The sequence below is a fragment of the Puma concolor genome, chromosome A1 (assembly GCF_028749965.1).
Source record: "Puma concolor isolate L17-30 chromosome A1, mPumCon1.1.hap2, whole genome shotgun sequence".
In the NCBI taxonomy this organism is placed as follows: Eukaryota; Metazoa; Chordata; class Mammalia; order Carnivora; family Felidae; genus Puma; species Puma concolor.
This window is the reverse complement of record NC_141667.1, coordinates 190,549,131-190,566,439: the sequence shown is the minus strand read 5'-3', so window position 1 is coordinate 190,566,439 and position 17,309 is coordinate 190,549,131. Positions and strand designations below refer to the sequence as shown.

Sequence of the window (17,309 nt, the reverse complement as noted above, 5' to 3'; positions counted from 1 at the left end):
ATTATTACTGCTATGATCAATTCATCTTGGGAAGTGAATAAGATGTAAACAACCAGCTATAGGTTAACAGTTGACCTGGATACTAGCCTCTGTCTCCTAATTAGCTGAATTCTTAGACAAGTCACAGAACTTCCTTGAACTTCAGTTATTGTAACTATAAGATGCAAGAGAGAATACTGACCTCAAAATGTAAATGCTAAAAACAGATAATATTAAAGATACAATAAAATACTCTATAGAAATTATTTAAGTTACTACTACTAACACCCATTTCCCTCTTTTTCTGACCGGTAAATAAAACTTCTTTTGAGATCTAATTTAAATGTCAACAGCTCTGCAAAGCCCTTCCCTAAACCCTTGGCACTTGGTAACTTCCTTCTCTGGCAGGATTTATGTTCACTTCAGATTTAACAACCTCCATGCAGCACAGCAAGGACTCACCTGGGTTTCTCCTATCAAGATATTATAAGTTATGTATTATCTGTCAATAAACAGAATGAAGTACTTAATGAAAGCCCTATATTCAAGAAAAATAAGGTTGATCTGAATGAAAATACTGCTTTCAAATCAATGTACAAATTTATCCTTACGATGTTTGTGACAATACCTGCAATGCAGCCTCTTCAAGAATTTCAAGATCTTCCTCTAATTCATTACCTGTTGTGTAAATGAAAAGTTTTAGTAACATATATTAATACTTAGTTTAGCCTTTTTTTTTTTTTTTTAGTTTATGTATTTATTTTGAGAGCAAGAGCAGGGGAGGTGCAAAGAGAGGGGGGCAGAGAGAGAGAGAGAGAGAGAGAGAGAGAGAGAGAGAGAGAATCTCAAGCAGGCTCCATGTTGTCAGCGCAGAGCTGGACATGGGGCTTGAACTCATGAACCGCAAGATCATGACCTGAGCCGAAATCAAGAGTAGGATGCTTAACCCTCTGAGCCACCCAGGCACCTCACTTAGTTTAACTCTCTAGTCCTCTGCATTTATTCACACCTTTTTCACAATTCTGATATTCCAGATTGGAAAGAACTATTACCATTCTGGATCAGTCTCAGTGCTTTATGTTTTAAAATGTAATTTTCAGTGTAAATATAAGGCTATAATTCTCAAGGCAATACTCAAAAGGTATCTACCAAGTGATGTGCAACACACACACACACACACACACACACACACACACACACACACACTACATTTAGGCATATAAATGTGCACTTTTGAATTTAGTGTATTCAAATTCCCCTCTACCCTCCAAAATGAAGGAACTAATTACTCAGAATCTGGGCCTTTTTATTTTGGTTATCGTATACAAGAGCTATCTATACCTTTAGTAAAAAGAGTAATTTACAGGAAAACATAAGATAGTGAGTGTATCCTCCATCCATTTTCTCCTTTATTGCTTCATATAAAACACATTTAGGGGCACCTGTGTGGCTCAGTCGGTTAAGCGTCCGACTTCATCTCAGGTCATGATCTCATGGTTTGTGAATTCAAGCCCCATTGTGGGTTCTGTGCTGACAGCTCAGAGCCTGAAGCCTGCTTCAGATTCTGTGTGTCCCTCTCTCTCTGCTCCTCTCTGCTCATTCTCTGGATCTCTTGCTTTCAAAAATAAGGCAACATTAAAAAAAAAACCAACCATATTTATTGAAGTTGCTTTGATAGTTTAATTAATTTAAAAACTATTACTAAGGTAATACGTGTTCAAAAGGAAATATTCAAATTTTGCAGAAGTGTAGAATGAAAAATTCTCCTACCTACCTCCTTCTGAAAATAAAATGTCAACAGTTTATGTATTATTCAAGAAACTTTGTGTGCAAATAAGTACATGTGTGTGTGTGTCAACATATATACTCATGCACACATACACATATATTATTATATATATATAACATAATATTCACGAAGAATGGGACCCTCTTCTGAAACTTTTCTCCGTTAACATAATTAGGAATTCTTCTTGGTCAGAACATAGAAATCTCTTTTTGTTGTTGTTTTTTTTTTTTAAAAATTTTTTTTTTTTTCAACGTTTATTTATTTTTGGGACAGAGAGAGACAGAGCATGAACGGGGGAGGGGCAGAGAGAGAGGGAGACACAGAATCAGAAACAGGCTCCAGGCTCTGAGCCATCAGCCCAGAGCCCGATGCGGGGCTCGAACTCACAGACCGCGAGATCGTGACCTGGCTGAAGTCAGACGCTTAACCGACTGCGCCACCCAGGCGCCCCTGTTGTTGTTTTTTAACAGTCTCATGTATTTCCCTTGTATGTATCATTACTTATTTAACCAGTTTCCAATTGATAGATATTTTAGTTGCTTCTATGTTTTACAATCACAAGCACTGCTATATTAATATCTCTCTTACAACATATATTTTTTAAGCATTTGTGCAAGTACATACAAAAATTGCTGTATCAAAAAGTATACGGCATGTAAAATTTGAACAGGTATTAACAAATTTCCTCCAAAGGCTACACCCATTTCCTTCATATAAAGAGAACACAACATGTCTCATTTCCTCATACCTGTGTCAACATTAAGTAGGAGCAGGGGAACTGAGAAGCATGGAAGGGAGCAGGAAAAAGGGAAGGAAGAAAAGAGCAGAGAATGAGAAGGGAGGAAGGAGGGATGAGGTGGAAAGTGTAGTCTTCGAGGGAGGAGCTACAAATGAACTTCTGAGGGTGAGAACTGGGGAAATACAATAATAATGTCTTTTACTCCCAAACACTGTGAAGATAAATGTTAAACCACGTCTAAGCATCATAGAATCAGTAAATATTTCTAACCTTAGTTTCATCTTTACCATCCTGATCATAAATTGATTCACATACCACACAAATTTGTATCATTTTATAAAGAGGTATTGTTCCTGCCAATACCTCATTTCTCTCCTGTGCTTCACAGGAAAATTCTTCTAAAGAGCTATCTATATTTAACCTGTGTCTCTTTTCTGACCATCCATTCTCTCCCTCTACTCTAAAGGCCTTATGTTTCTCTCATCTCACTGATATATTTCTTATTGAGAATATATGTAACCAACAAGTCTCTCCATCCAATGGTAGATTTTAATTGACTTCTCAACTACATTAAAAAATCCCATCAATGTCCATTTTCCTGGTTTTACGCCTACCTCCTTCGCTGCTGTACCAGTCTTTTTTACATGCTCTTCCTCCCGTTCTGTCCATTTTTGACACTTTGGCAGTCACACCTCTGATCCTGGGCTATCTTCTCTTTCTCATTTGCATTCTCTTCCTAGCTCATCTTTCACATGGTCCCATGCCTTTAAATTTCAACTATGTTCAAATGACATTTCCTTTGACTTGTGCCCTGAGCGTCAGGCAATGAATATCCAACTGTCTAGTTGATATGTCCACAAGGCTATTTAAGAAATTATCTCAAAACTTTTGGTTTACTATTATGTACCTAATGTTTAACCCAGTGTCTGACACACAGCATGTATGTGCCTAAGGAGGGTTTGTGTGCATGTCTGTGTGTGAATAGAAAAGACTAGAGGATACTCTTCAATCTTTAGTACAGAAAACCCAAACTACCAGCATATTAAATAGTTATTACTCATGAATGTATGGGACTATTGAATTCATTTTGCTAATTTATTTCAGAATGCCCTAAAATAAACATATTCTACTCTTGAAATTTTTAACAAAATCATAAACACCTAATACTTGACCAGACTTACCAATAGGAAGTGCTAGATCCTTTTTCATCAAAGCGGCTGCACAAACTCCGCCAAGATTGGCTAATTCTTTTTCCAACTGAATGACACCCTGGAGAATCCCAAAAATAAAATAAAATAAAATGAAATGAAGTGAAATGAAATGAAAATAAGATAAAATGAGCTGCTTTAAAAAATATTTGGAGGATAAAATATTTGGAAGATAATGTGGATTATCAACAAAATGTGATTTGCATCCAAGCATAACTTTTGAAACCAGAAAGAACAGGTCAACTAGTGGTTAAATTAAGAGTGGAAGAGGGTGAATAAAATGTCTACTGCATGTTATAAGGTCCAGGTCTACAGGTGCATTGTCCAAAGAATTTGTCATTCATTACTTTGAAGTAACATGATCATTTTTTTTCACCTTGATTTTGTTTTATTGTGTGATTTGAAACATTTAGAATAGAAACTAAATTGGCCCCATTGGGAAAGCAGATTCTATTATTTACTCAGAAAGGTACAGCCACCTGAGCAGGTTTGGAGCAGGTACAATTATACTTTCTGTTGCAGACTCTATTCTCTTCATGTATTAAAAGTAGCAAAAACAAACAAACAAACAAAACACTAAAAAACAAAAAACACTACACAAACTTAAACTACAAGGTATTTTAAATTATATTCTTTAAATTTCAGGCTTCGTGAACATAGGCAGCAAACACAACTTTAGTCAATAGCAGCCCTCAGAAACACAATCTTAACACAATGAGAAGATAATTCATTCCTACCTCATCAGGTCCAGGGCTAAACTCATATCCAATTGCAAAACATTTAAAACCATAGAAAGAAGCTTTGTCATCTTTCACATAATCTGATGCAGTCTCCAATGAAAAAAGGGCTTCATTTCCTAAGAAAAAAAAGCTAACATTGAGTTCAAAATCTGAAATGACTTTATTAAAATTTCCCTTTTATCTATCTCAAGATAGGTAGCAATACAAATCAGTTACTAAAAAGCCCAGGCTTTTTGGGTGGGGGGTGTTCCTGTATCTACTTGAATATAATTGCTAAAAACAACTCTAGCCAACAACAGAATCATCTCAAGTGAATTGTTATTTTTCTTTATGATCAAGCTCTCCTCAATCAAATGTTCTACCTTCATGTTACATGAGCAATCATTTTTCAATTATCTATTTCTAGGGTAACCTAGGTTAGTTAGCCTTTTCTGTTTCAGTCAGTAAGCAATCCTCTAACCTGGCTCCTTACAAACAAACAAGGCAGGTCAGACTAGAAGACAAAAGCTTCTGAATTCAAACAGGCTATGAGTTTGAGGAATCACAAGAATATTTATGGTTAACTGGTTAAAAACACAACAGACTACATGCAGTTTTAATAATTTACAAACTTTCTTTGAAAGGAAAACATTAGCAATAGCAATAAAAAATGCTTTCTATCTCTGACACCCCCCCCCCCCCCCGCCCTGCCCAACACACACACATCCTCAAGCCTGAAGAACTAAAAACAACAGCTTTAATGTAACTCAGTACGTGAGGTGTTTCACCAATTCTCTTGAGTGGAAGAAGCCCTAAGTTCTCCAAGTCTAGCACTTATTGGGAAAATAAAAGATCAAATTCACTTCTTCCATAGTTTGTTCCCAACTATACAGACATCCACTCCTCAATATTAACCCTCTGCTTTGGTCAAGCTAAACTTTTTTCACAAGATCCTCATGACGTTCTCTCTTTGAAAACTCAGTCGTGTTATGCCCTCTGTCTAGAGTCTTCTTCACTATTCAAGTGCACTCCAGATGCATAGTAGGTCTTGAAGAAATTCTTCTCAATGTTTGTAAATGTTTTCAATGTTGTATCCTTACTAAACATAATTGTCATAAATGCATATATTTTACCATATAAAACAGAAAAGAAAAAAACAACTTACCTGGCAACACTAAAACCATAGTAGGCCACCCAGAGGACCCTGAAAATTTCTTTAATTCTATCCAGGAGTTAAGATTTTCATGAACAGATGTCAATTTTGGTCCATATCCTGAATTCTGAACAGTTCTGACAGGAATCAATAAACGGAGGACATCTTCTGACTGCGCAGTGCCACACTGGGGGTCAAACTCGATTGTCATCCACCGTACACATTCTGGGAATGTCACCTGAGGTTAACAGGCGAGAGGACACTTGTATTTGTTAAGAAAAATTTGATTTTTTTTTCCTATTTTAGACACAGGACATACTGTAAATATGATGCTTTAAACATACTGTAAACTAAATTTTAAGAAATTAATACAGTAGTTTCAATATGACTAGAAATCATGGTATTAATGTTCAATATCAATTGTCCCTATTCCCAACTTGCAATATCTACTGCTTTCTACCTAAAACTTGGTTGATATTACATTAATAATGTTTGTAAGTACACATTGGTAACACTGAAAAAATATTACAAGGTTGTTTTGATTTCCATAAACATTCAGTTATCTAATTTTCTTGTGGAACAATATATATAGTAAATTTTCTATTTTAGTCAGTATGCATCTAAGTAGGTAAATGAAAATATAATTAGATGGGCAAAATATAAAGATATATTGATGGAAAGGAAACAAATCATTAAAATTTAAGGTTTTAGTCACTTTTAAGTTATCTACCATTCATAGTATCTGCTACAAATGATATTTTTCATTAGCAAAAAACTTCAGAACTTCATATATAACAAGAATAAAAAAATAAACTAAACACACAATGATGAAAACTTAGATTTTTATATTTTCCTAATCTAAAGTTTCAATGTAATATGAGTTTATGATGGCACATACTTATATGTATATTTTTAAGTAAGCCAATATAGTTTATTTTATTAAAGTTGAAATATGAATGAAGGGTAGAAAAACTAAATGTAATAAAATTGCCAAATATTAGCTATTGTGTTGAAAGTCACACAAACTAGGTCATAAAATGTATCTTTGTCCTTATCTTTTTAAAATCTTTTATTAGTATTTTTTAAAATATAATTTAGTGTCAAGTTGGCTAACATACAGTGTATACAGTGTGCTCTTGGTTTCAGGGGTAGATTCCCGTGATTCATCGCTTACATGCAACATCCAGTGCTCATTCCAAGAAGTGCCCTACTCAAAGCCCATCACCCACTTTCCCCTCTCCCCTGCCACCCCCATCAATCCTCAGTTTGTTCTCTGTATTTAAGAGTCTAATATGGGTTTGCCTCCCTCTCTGTTTGAAACTATTTCTTCCCCATCCCTTCCCCCATGGTCTTCTGTTAAGTTTCTCAAATTCCACATAGGAGTGAAATCATATGTCTTTCTCTGCCTGACTTATTTCAGTTAGCATAATACCCTCCAGTTCCATCCACATTGTTGCAAATGGCAGGATTTCATTCTTTCTCAGTGCCAAGTAGTATTCCATTGTATATATAACCACATCTTCTTTATCCATTCATCAGTTGATGGACATTTGGGCTCTTTCCATGATTTGGCTATTGTTGAAAGTGCTGCTATAGGGGCGCCTGGGTGGCGCAGTCGGTTAAGCGTCCGACTTCAGCCAGGTCACGATCTCGCGGTCCGTGAGTTCGAGCCCCGCATCAGGCTCTGGGCTGATGGCTCGGAGCCTGGAGCCTGTTTCCGATTCTGTGTCTCCCTCTCTCTCTGCCCCTCCCCCGTTCATGCTCTGTCTCTCTCTGTCCCCAAAATAAATAAACGTTGAAAAAAAAAATTTAAAAAAAAAAAAAAAAAAAAAAAAAAGAAAGTGCTGCTATAAACATCGGGGCACAAGTGCCCCTATGAATCAGCACTCCTGTACCCTTTGGATAAATTCCTAGTAATACTATTGCTGGGTTGTAGGGTAAGCTTCTATCATCATCATTGCAGACAGCATTCTGTCTTGGTAGTCGAATTACAATTAAGTGGGACCATGTCAAATAGTAAACTATGAAATGGTTATAGGATATGATATGACAGTTAGGAAATTTCCTAAGTATGATATTGATCTAAAAAAATTACCTAGAACTAAGGCAAACAGCTTTGGTACAGGATTAAAAAAAATCTCCACTTAAATGAAAAGCTCACCTTTGTTCATAATTACATAACTGCAAATTAAAACTAAAGTAAGATACCATTACTCCCACCAATTCTCCCATTATATTAGCAAAAGGCCCAAAATTTAACCACATACTCTGTTGGGGAGGCTGTGAGAAAACAAGCACTCTCAAACACTGGTGCTGGGGACACGAAACAGTATAACCTCGACAGGACTCTCTCAACCCTAGCAAAGATACATATGCGTTCAGCTTCTGTAGCAGTAACCCCAAACCTATGAAGCACGTGGCTCCTCAGTCTACATTTGTTTGACCCAGTAATCCCACTTCTGGGGATGTGCTTTGAAGATATATTTCTAAATACATGAAAAAACAAACAAAAAAGCCCAACATTTACGTAAGGTTATTCATCGCAAAAAAATTAGCAAAATACTGAAAACACCTGAAGTGCTCACACAAGCTACCTACTGAATAAACTATGACCCATCTTCACAGAGGAGCACTAACCAGTTGTAAAAAAAGAATGAGGATGATCTCTTTAAATGGCATGGGGAGATTTCTATGCATTTTGTTACATTTCAAAAAGTACCAAACAGATTTGGTGTGCTACCATTTTAAAAAGAAAAACCTACATCTATATCCATCTATCTATTTTTTCAAAAATAAACACAGGAAGGAAACACCAGGACACTCAATGGAGTAAGCTGAGAAGCAGAGAAGGGAAAGGGAAGGGCCTCATAATTCTGAGCATGTTATTTTATATGATTTTATTTCTGGAGCCATGTTGATATTTTAAATACTGTATAAAGTTAAAAGATAAAAGTTAACCAAGATAAAGATAAAGATAAACAAAGAAGGATGGGGGAAAACTCACAAAAATTAAGTACAAAAAACCAAATAAGCCTAATTTTATAGCAAAGTGATCATACAGCAACCTGCACATATAGATAAAAAGAATTACTCCAAGTAACTTCTGAATTTGGTACTTTGTTATCTAATGTCAGCGGGATATATTCTGAAGACAAACATTTTACAAGGAAATTGTTAATTTTACCCAGTAGTTCTATTTTTTACAGTGACACATAAATGGGATAGATATAAAGACAAGACTCCTATAATGTTGACTAGAACTGGTAGGTAGTATTCAAAAACTGATGAAAACATGATAAAACATATAAAAAACATAAAATCCAGCTTGAATGAACTTCCACTGGCCAAATCAATTAAAATTTGAGAATTAAAATAATAACAGCAAAGGATTATAACATTAAACAAAAAGAAAATTCTTAAATCTGTATTGATATAAACACATAAAATAAATGAGTGAATGTGTGTTTAAAAGTGGAAGGGATGGAAAAACGGTCTTTTACAATAGAACACTAAATGGAAGGAATAACAGAATTAGAAAGCCACCGTTTTGCAACCACTATAGTAATAAGTGATTTGGGTAAGAATCACCAATGGATGCTAAAACTGCTGGGTGAAAATTTGTTAGGGAGTATTTTTTACACAGTCTCTAGCTCTCTACCCATAAGCCTTTTCAAAGAGAAAAAAGGTAGTTTTGGTGGAGAAACTTGCCAGATATCCTCTTAATCAAATGGTAAGTACTTCCTGATGGAATGCACTGACAAGAATATGGTATCAATTATGAACTGTTGCTGCCCAAAACAAGTAACCTAAGTTTAATCATTAGGAAACAATCAATCAAGTCCAAATTAAAGGATACTTCTACAGAACGGCTGATTGTATTCTTCATAAATGCCAATGTCAAGAAAGACAAGGAAAGCCTGAGGCACTATTTCAGATCAAAGGGAACAGAGAAGACCTGACAACTAAGTGCAATGGATGAATCTGGTTGGATCCCAGATCTGGGTTTAGAAAAATGCCATGAATGCTGTTGTTGGGGCAGCTGGCAAAACATCTAGCTTATAATATCATGGTATACTACTATTACGCATTATGGTAATAGAGCATCAATGTTAAATTCCCTCAATTTGACTAGTGTATTACTGATACACAGAAAAATCTCTGTTCTTAGGAACAAGGTGACTGTTCATGTTTGCAACTTACTCTTAAATGGTTCAGCAGTATCAAATACAGATAAATAAATACAACAAATGTGGCAAAATGTTAACTGATGAAGCCAGGTGAAAGGCATACAAGGTGATCATTGCACAAATCTTATTTTTTCCTACAGGTTTGAAATATTTACAATAAAAGCTGAAACACATGGGGAATGAATATACACACTATCTCCATCTGTGTATGTGACTACACTTACATTATAAAAAACGGAAGAATAAACTACAAAGTTATAATAAAATGAAATGCTACCTAGGATAGGAAAGGAGGGAACAGAGATTGGGGATAGAAATAAAACCTAGACTTCTCTGAGTACTCTTTCCTTTATAGATTTGAGTTAGGACAATGTAATCATTTAAGTTGTTATAAAACAAAACAATATATAAAAAGCAGTTCTTAAAATCCTAAAATAAAAGAAATGATGCCAAATGTATGTCCAATTTGTGGCATAATCACACAGAGAGTGACTATTCCAACTTACATTAAACACAGTAATTGACCATACCCACTTACTTTAAAACACATTCATTTCTTTATACATCCTAGATGGGATATACCCAACATGACAAAACACACCCACACATATACACACACAGGAAATGAATAACCGATTTTCTAATTCTAATATTCCCAGTGTCATTGGGAACAGGGATCTAGATGTATGACAAAAAGATTCAAGGGTAAGGTCCTATGGACCTTATTCTGAATTAGTATCATCAGTACAAACTTCAGGTATTGTATCTTAAAAAAAAAAAAAATACATATAAATGTGTCTATACAGGAATATATACACATATATAAAAATAATATGTGCCTGTGTGTATAAATACATGCATGAGTGACTGTATGTACCAGTTCTGTGCACTACAAATATTTAGAAACAATCACCAGCCCAAGAGAAACGAGTCAAATTCTTCTGCCAAATTTTGGCTCTTAAATACCAACACAAGAAATGTAGAAGACGAGCCTAGAATATCTTACACTAGTGGGGGAGGATACTATGAATGACTACAAGGGGTATGTCTAAAGGATTCAGGCGGCAAGCTGAAGAGGTTCCTACCAACAAAGACATATGGTCCGTTTTCTCAAATAAATTTCAAGGAAACAAAAAAAGACCGAGTTGGAGGGGAACCTCCTCAAGTAGATAACAAGAGACTTGAGAGACATAATAACCAATCACAATGTATGGATCTTATCTGGATTCTAATTCAAACAATTAAAAAAGTTAAACTCTTATTCTGAATCTAACTCAATTAAAAATGTACATATTTGATGACATGAAGGAATTATTAGCATTTTCTGTATAATAATAATATAGTTACTTTTTATGGGTCTATATTTAAAGATAGATAATAAAATATCCATAAAGGTGCTTTAAAATAATCTAGATTATTATATGTTTACCACAGTGTATAATAAAAAGTTGAGTATTTTGCAAGCACATAAAACTTATAATTACATTGATGAAGTAGACAAATCTTCCTTCTCCTCCTTAGTTTACATGATACAATTTAAAAAGGAACAAAGACTCTGGATACTCTGTAATATTATATTTATAAATGTTTTATTATTTTTTACATTATTTATATTAGAGCACTCGAAGTCCTGCATTGGATATGCAAATTTTCAGAACTCAGGCTGTGGTATAAATAATAGCAGTTCAAACAATATGATTTTTAAATTTTCATGCTTATATCCACTACTATTACAATACATAATATGCAGTTTAACATTATATACTGCACTGGACTTATAAAAACATATGAGAACAATTCTCATAAATACTCCCAACATTACGCTTTAATGACAAAAATTCTATCTTAAACCCTTTTGTGTATCTGACAGTGCCTAACCACCTGATTTCTATATTTAAATACTATAAAAAACTATACTTCTAAACAGAGGCAAAGTATCCTGTAAGACATCATTATAGAACATCAAACCAACTTTTAAATTTAAACTCTGCCCAGGAGTCAGCGCCTACCTTGTAGTGCATCACACATGCAGGTTTATAGGGGTGCTCACTCTCTATGACCGCATAGTGATTAGAGGTTGTACAAGCAGAGAGGCCTTGCTCAGGCTGGTTTCCTGTGGTGCTATCTGTTGACTGATTAGGATTGAATGCAGGGGGTGCATACTTTTGATTCAAAATGGCAACTGAGGGAAGTAACTGTTGGACAAGGCCAAAGACTTCTACAGCCACCTGGTATAAAAAGAAATGATTAAATGAGATAATAAATGTGAAAATTGCTTTAAAGTTGTTAATTACTGTAATTGTTGGCCATCCTTAATTACTAAGATATTATTAAGAGTTTCTTCTGACTAAATTTTCGCTCAAAGAGAAATTTTTTTATGGAAAAAAAGATTTACCTTAGATGTCTTAGATGTTATATGAAAATAACCTTGTCTATACTTTTAAACACTTTGCCTTTTTGTAATCTGCCGTAAACTAGGTTTTACTCAATCTTTATGCTAAAGAATCAATAGTTTATGATTTCCTCCATATCTTGACTATTTCTCAATTGTAAAATACTACTACCTTGCTATTTTTATTCAAAAAGAAGACTTGGCATCAACTTCATAAATTACAAAAATCTACTTAAACTCTCCTTATATGTCATAACTAAAATATATTTCTCATTCCCAAATTCTTCAACTGTAAAGCTAATAAGTAAGCATAGTAATCTAGTCAACAATATGAAGAACAGAGAGGTTTAACTAGTAACTTCTACCATTTTAACATGTCTATCTCTGTATGTTACTTGTAACCCAGGTGCCTCAAAGATTAAAATGTTTATAAAGATACAAAGCCTAAAAACTATGATATTAAAAAAATATTCAAAGTTACATAATTAAGTTACACACCTTGGGAATAGCAGCAGCTACTGGTCCTATGTAGGCTATAATAAGGGGAAGCAGCATGGAAAACAGACTGGAAGAACTAAGCAGTTCTGGAATGTCATCAGCTAAAAAAGGCATTAAAACTATAGTTAGAAGGTAATTTCACTGTAATGTATATATGCTATACTAAATCTATGTTCTAGTCTCTTGAGCAAAATAAAATTATCACTCTTATAAAGGACCTGGCCCTATTTAAGGGCTTTACTGACATAAGCCATAGCAATTAATCCTCACAGTAAGATACTTCTTTATCTCTACTTTATACAAGAAGAAACCAAGGCACACACTGTTTAAATAACTCATCCAAAATCCTACAGCTGTAAAATGACAGAGGCAGGATTAGAACCTACAGTAATAGTCATGATGTTAACCACTACACCTGATGCCACACGTGGCTACATGTGTGACATTAGGCCAATTACTTAATTGGCGTATGCCTCAGGTTACTCCTCTGTAAAAAGGATAGTAATAGTACTTCCCTCAGTGGGTACTATGAAGATTGAGTTAATATATGTAAAACATTAGAACAATGCCTGCACATATTAAGCACTACAAAAATGCTGTTATTAAACTATATTGCCTTCTATTTTACCAAGAAAGCCTTTTGCTAAAGGACATTATAATCATTTACCCAATGAGCACGGTGCTGGGAAGATAAGTTGAGTCTAGACTGAGATCACCTTTATATTAAAGGCCAATTATTTCCAAATACTTCTTTCTAGATATGCTGTTGCATCAGAATAGGATTCAGTTATTTTAAAAATACAGTTTCTTAGCCCAGCCCAAACCTGCAGACTGGATGGGCCAAACATTTTTTATTTTTAGCAAGTTTCCCAGGTGATTCTGATGTGTACTAGGCTTAGGAACAAATGTTACAGATTACAGTAAGGCTGGGTGGGTTACAATGAATGCTTGTGTAAATGAACTCCACTGCCAGTGTGGAGGTGACTAGGTAGCTAGATGTGGAATGGGAGAACAGTGGCAGTGAGGCTGCTGGGATGTTACCCATCTATGGGGAAGAGGACATGTACCAGCACCATGGTAGCTTGGACTATGGAAGAACAGACAGGGGAATACAAATTGGAGAGTTGCCAGTGGAAGAACTTATAGAACTGAAATCAGACAAGTGCGTTTGGGGAGATGTTTAGGGTTACCCACACCTTTGGGTGAATGGTGATAACATTACTGGAAATATAGGAAGAAAAACACACCTTAAGGAGAAAATAAAATGCTTTCTGACTACTAAAGCAAGGATAAAGCAAAGACTCAGCTTTATCCTTGAGTTTTTCTTACTAGGTTAACTAAGGAAAAAATAGGTATCCGGTAACTGCTTTTGGACATTTTAAAAAGTTCTGCATTAGAATATGGAGTATGGCTGATCCAAAATGAATGTGTATGTGTGAGCAGATCTACAATGAATAAAACATTCTGGGATTCTACAAAATAGTTACTCTTCAGTAACTCTGTGTACAAGTTAGGGAATAAAGAATCTAAAATATGACTATTAAAAGAAAAGTCTTACCATCCACAGCAAGAGCTCTGTGCAAGAGGTCTTTTGCAGCTCGAACAACAGTGCTTACCACAGAGAGAGCTCTGCTACAGTTTTTATCTTCTTCATTGGCTTTACTCAGAAGCTGGGATTGTAAATCTCCATCAAATTCACTCCTGTAACAGGAGTAATACATGAGATTATTTTACATGGTAGGTAAAACATGATCTAACTCTAGTTAGATCAGAGCTCCTCACTTAAAGTTAAAAAAGTTAAAGTTGTAACCGTGCAATTTCAAGGAGTGATAGGACTTCAAAGAAAAATACAGCCGGATGAGGATATAAAGTTATTTTAGAATAAGACCAAAGAGAGTCTATATCAGGAACTGATATTTAAATAAAGGCTTGAATTATGTTAAAAAAACAAAAAGCTGAGGATAAAATATTCAGGCATAAGGAATAGTAAGATAAAGGTTCAGACAAGAACAAGACTGGCAAGTTCAAGGAACAGAATGAAGACAAGTGTGACAGGAATGAAAGGAGCGTGGAGGGTGACAGGAATCACACCATGTGAGCTCCATAAGCCTCCGTAAGACCTTGCATTTCCTGGGATGGGAAGCTGTGAGGGGATCGTGAGCACGGGCAGAACTTGGCCTGATGCATATTTCTGTGAAACCCTTCTGGCTGCACTGTGCTGACTGACTGCAGGAGGGCCACCAAAAAAGGTGGGAGGGAGACTGGGGGGGAGACTGGGTTAGAAGCTATGATTGTTACGCAGGGGGCGGCAGTGATGGTTTGAACTGAACTGTTAATTATGGGAGTTAGAAAAGGTCAGACTTAGAACATTTTAAAAGCACAGCTGCCAGGACTTGGTTATGGAAAGAGTGAGAGAAACAGGGAAGTCAAGAAACTCCAAGGTGCTTGGCTCCAACCAGGGATGGGGAGGAGCACTGTGACACATTAAACTACGATGTCTCACAGGTGACCTTAAGCATTGTTAAAGAGGACATGTTAAAAGCAGGTCATCTGGAGACCAATTACCTGCCTACAGAACCCAGGACCATACTTTACAAGAAGTGTGACTTTAGGCAAGGTATTTAACCCTCAATGTGTCTGTTCCCTCATCTGTGAAGCAGGACAAGCGCCCACCTCATGGAGTTACTACAAGGACTAGCTAATAACACAGGTCATGCACTGAAAACACATGTGTTAAGAAACACCTTATTATGCATCCTAGGGCCCCAAGAACTAGACTCAGAGACATCAAAATATATTGCAGACTGGATAATAGAACCAAGGCAAAGCTAGTACTTGGATAGAAGTGATCTGATCACTAATCTTTAGTATTTTTAAAGAAGAAATGAACTGAATGTTTTTAGTATTTTTGGTATTTTTAAAAAAGAAATGAACACACATGCCCAGGAGATAAAAATTTCAAAGATATTAAAGAAGTAACGACAAAAAAAAAGGAAGTAACGACAAAAACATTTTAAAGCATTCACCTTTACAGTGAACAGTGAAAAAATAGAAATATATTAATATATATATATAAACCATGACCCTGGGATCATGACTTGAGCCAAAATCAAGAGTCAGACACTCAAACAACTGGCCCACCCAGCTGCTCCTATATATTAATAAGAGATCTTTTTACACAAATCAGCACAAGTATGTGCAAGGAAGTTATGCTGCATAATTTAATTATAACTATGCATTTAGCATTTTTTACCTTGATATCAAACTGTATGTGTTCTGTTGCTTTAAAATGCCCCCTTCCCTGTACATACACACTTACCTATAGTACAGGATCTGTGGAATCTGTCCTCTGGTTTGATTTGTACCATTACTACTCAAGCTGCATGTGCTGAATGTGAATGTCACACCGTCCGGGCACTGAACTGTGGTCATTCCTCCATCTCCATTGGCTGTACGGCTTCCATAGTTCCTCAAGCGCACAGCATATTTAACATTTTCCTTCACAATAAAGATGCAAAACATGTTTATAATGTACAGAGGCTATAAAAAAAACTGGGCCAGTATACTGAATTTCTTTGTCCTATTTATAGATGATTTGGTTAAGCACATTTTTAATGAATCAAACAGGAAGATAACTCTTAATGATGTTTATTATTTAAAAAAAACTGTACTAAGTACTTCGTGTGCTTTGATTAAGTTAATCCTTAAAATAACTTCATGAGGTAAGTACCATTACTATTCCTATTTTACAGATGAGGAATCGGAGACACAGAGAAGTTACATAAGCCATCCAAAGGCACACAGCTATTAAGTGATGGAATGAGTATTTGAATATAGGCAGTTTGACTCTAGGCCCATAAAGAATACTAACCATAACAAAAGATTTAAAGTACATAATCTAATTATTTTTCTTTGATGAGTTTAACTTTTGAAATAATTTTAAGTGTGGGAAAAATGGTGAATCTACTATATTTTATTTAAGAGACACTCAGAGATAGAAACAGAAAGGTGGAGAAATGGGAAGAAATATCCATAAGCAAAAGTTGTCCCAAATAAGATGTACCGTGCATAGAAAATATGAGATACAGACACTGGTGCCTTATGATCTATGATATACACTTTACAGTGAAAAGATTTTTTTTTGTTTTTTGGTACCCTAACTCTTTTTGATAAGGCCTCTGATGAACTTCTCTTATCCCAGATTCTGTTCTATAATAAAAATAATAATTTACAGTTGAATTCAGAATTACTCCATTCATAACTACTTTATGATTAGGTAGAGGCGCCTGGGTGGCTCAGTCGATTGAGCATCCGACTACGGCTCAGGTCATGATCTCACGGCTCATGAGTTTGAGCCCCGCCTCGGACTCTGTGCTAACAGCTCAGAGCCTGGAGCCTGCTTTGGATTCCGTGTCTCCTTCTCTCTCTCTCTCTCTCTCTCTCTCTCTCTCTCTGCCCCTCCCCCACACATGCTCTGTCTCTCTCTGTCTCAAAAATAAATAAACATTAAAAAAAATTTTAAAAAAGGATAAGACTTCTGTTTTGGTAAATAGTTATGTTACATGAAGTAATAAACAACTTTTATATAAAGTAATAGTAACTTTAATAGTTAATATGATCTATTAAGGCCATTTTTTAAAAAAGA

At 35.4% G+C, this 17,309-nt stretch overlaps 1 protein-coding gene across 16 annotated transcripts in view; it reads right to left on the bottom strand.

Moving 5' to 3' along the window:
- The window catches only part of MYCBP2 (MYC binding protein 2), a 293,673-nt gene that overhangs the window by 110,309 nt on the left and 166,055 nt on the right, over positions 1-17,309 (bottom strand). For all 16 annotated transcript variants that reach the window (XM_086709934.1, XM_086709939.1, XM_086709855.1 and 13 more), the window contains 8 exons: positions 15,984-16,162; positions 14,223-14,365; positions 12,665-12,765; positions 11,784-12,002; positions 5,600-5,825; positions 4,453-4,571; positions 3,689-3,776; positions 608-657 (listed from right to left, as the gene is read on the bottom strand). In XM_086709934.1, the coding sequence (XP_086566060.1) occupies positions 608-657; positions 3,689-3,776; positions 4,453-4,571; positions 5,600-5,825; positions 11,784-12,002; positions 12,665-12,765; positions 14,223-14,365; positions 15,984-16,162 (1,125 nt within the window). The remainder of the gene's footprint in view (positions 1-607; positions 658-3,688; positions 3,777-4,452; positions 4,572-5,599; positions 5,826-11,783; positions 12,003-12,664; positions 12,766-14,222; positions 14,366-15,983; positions 16,163-17,309) is intronic.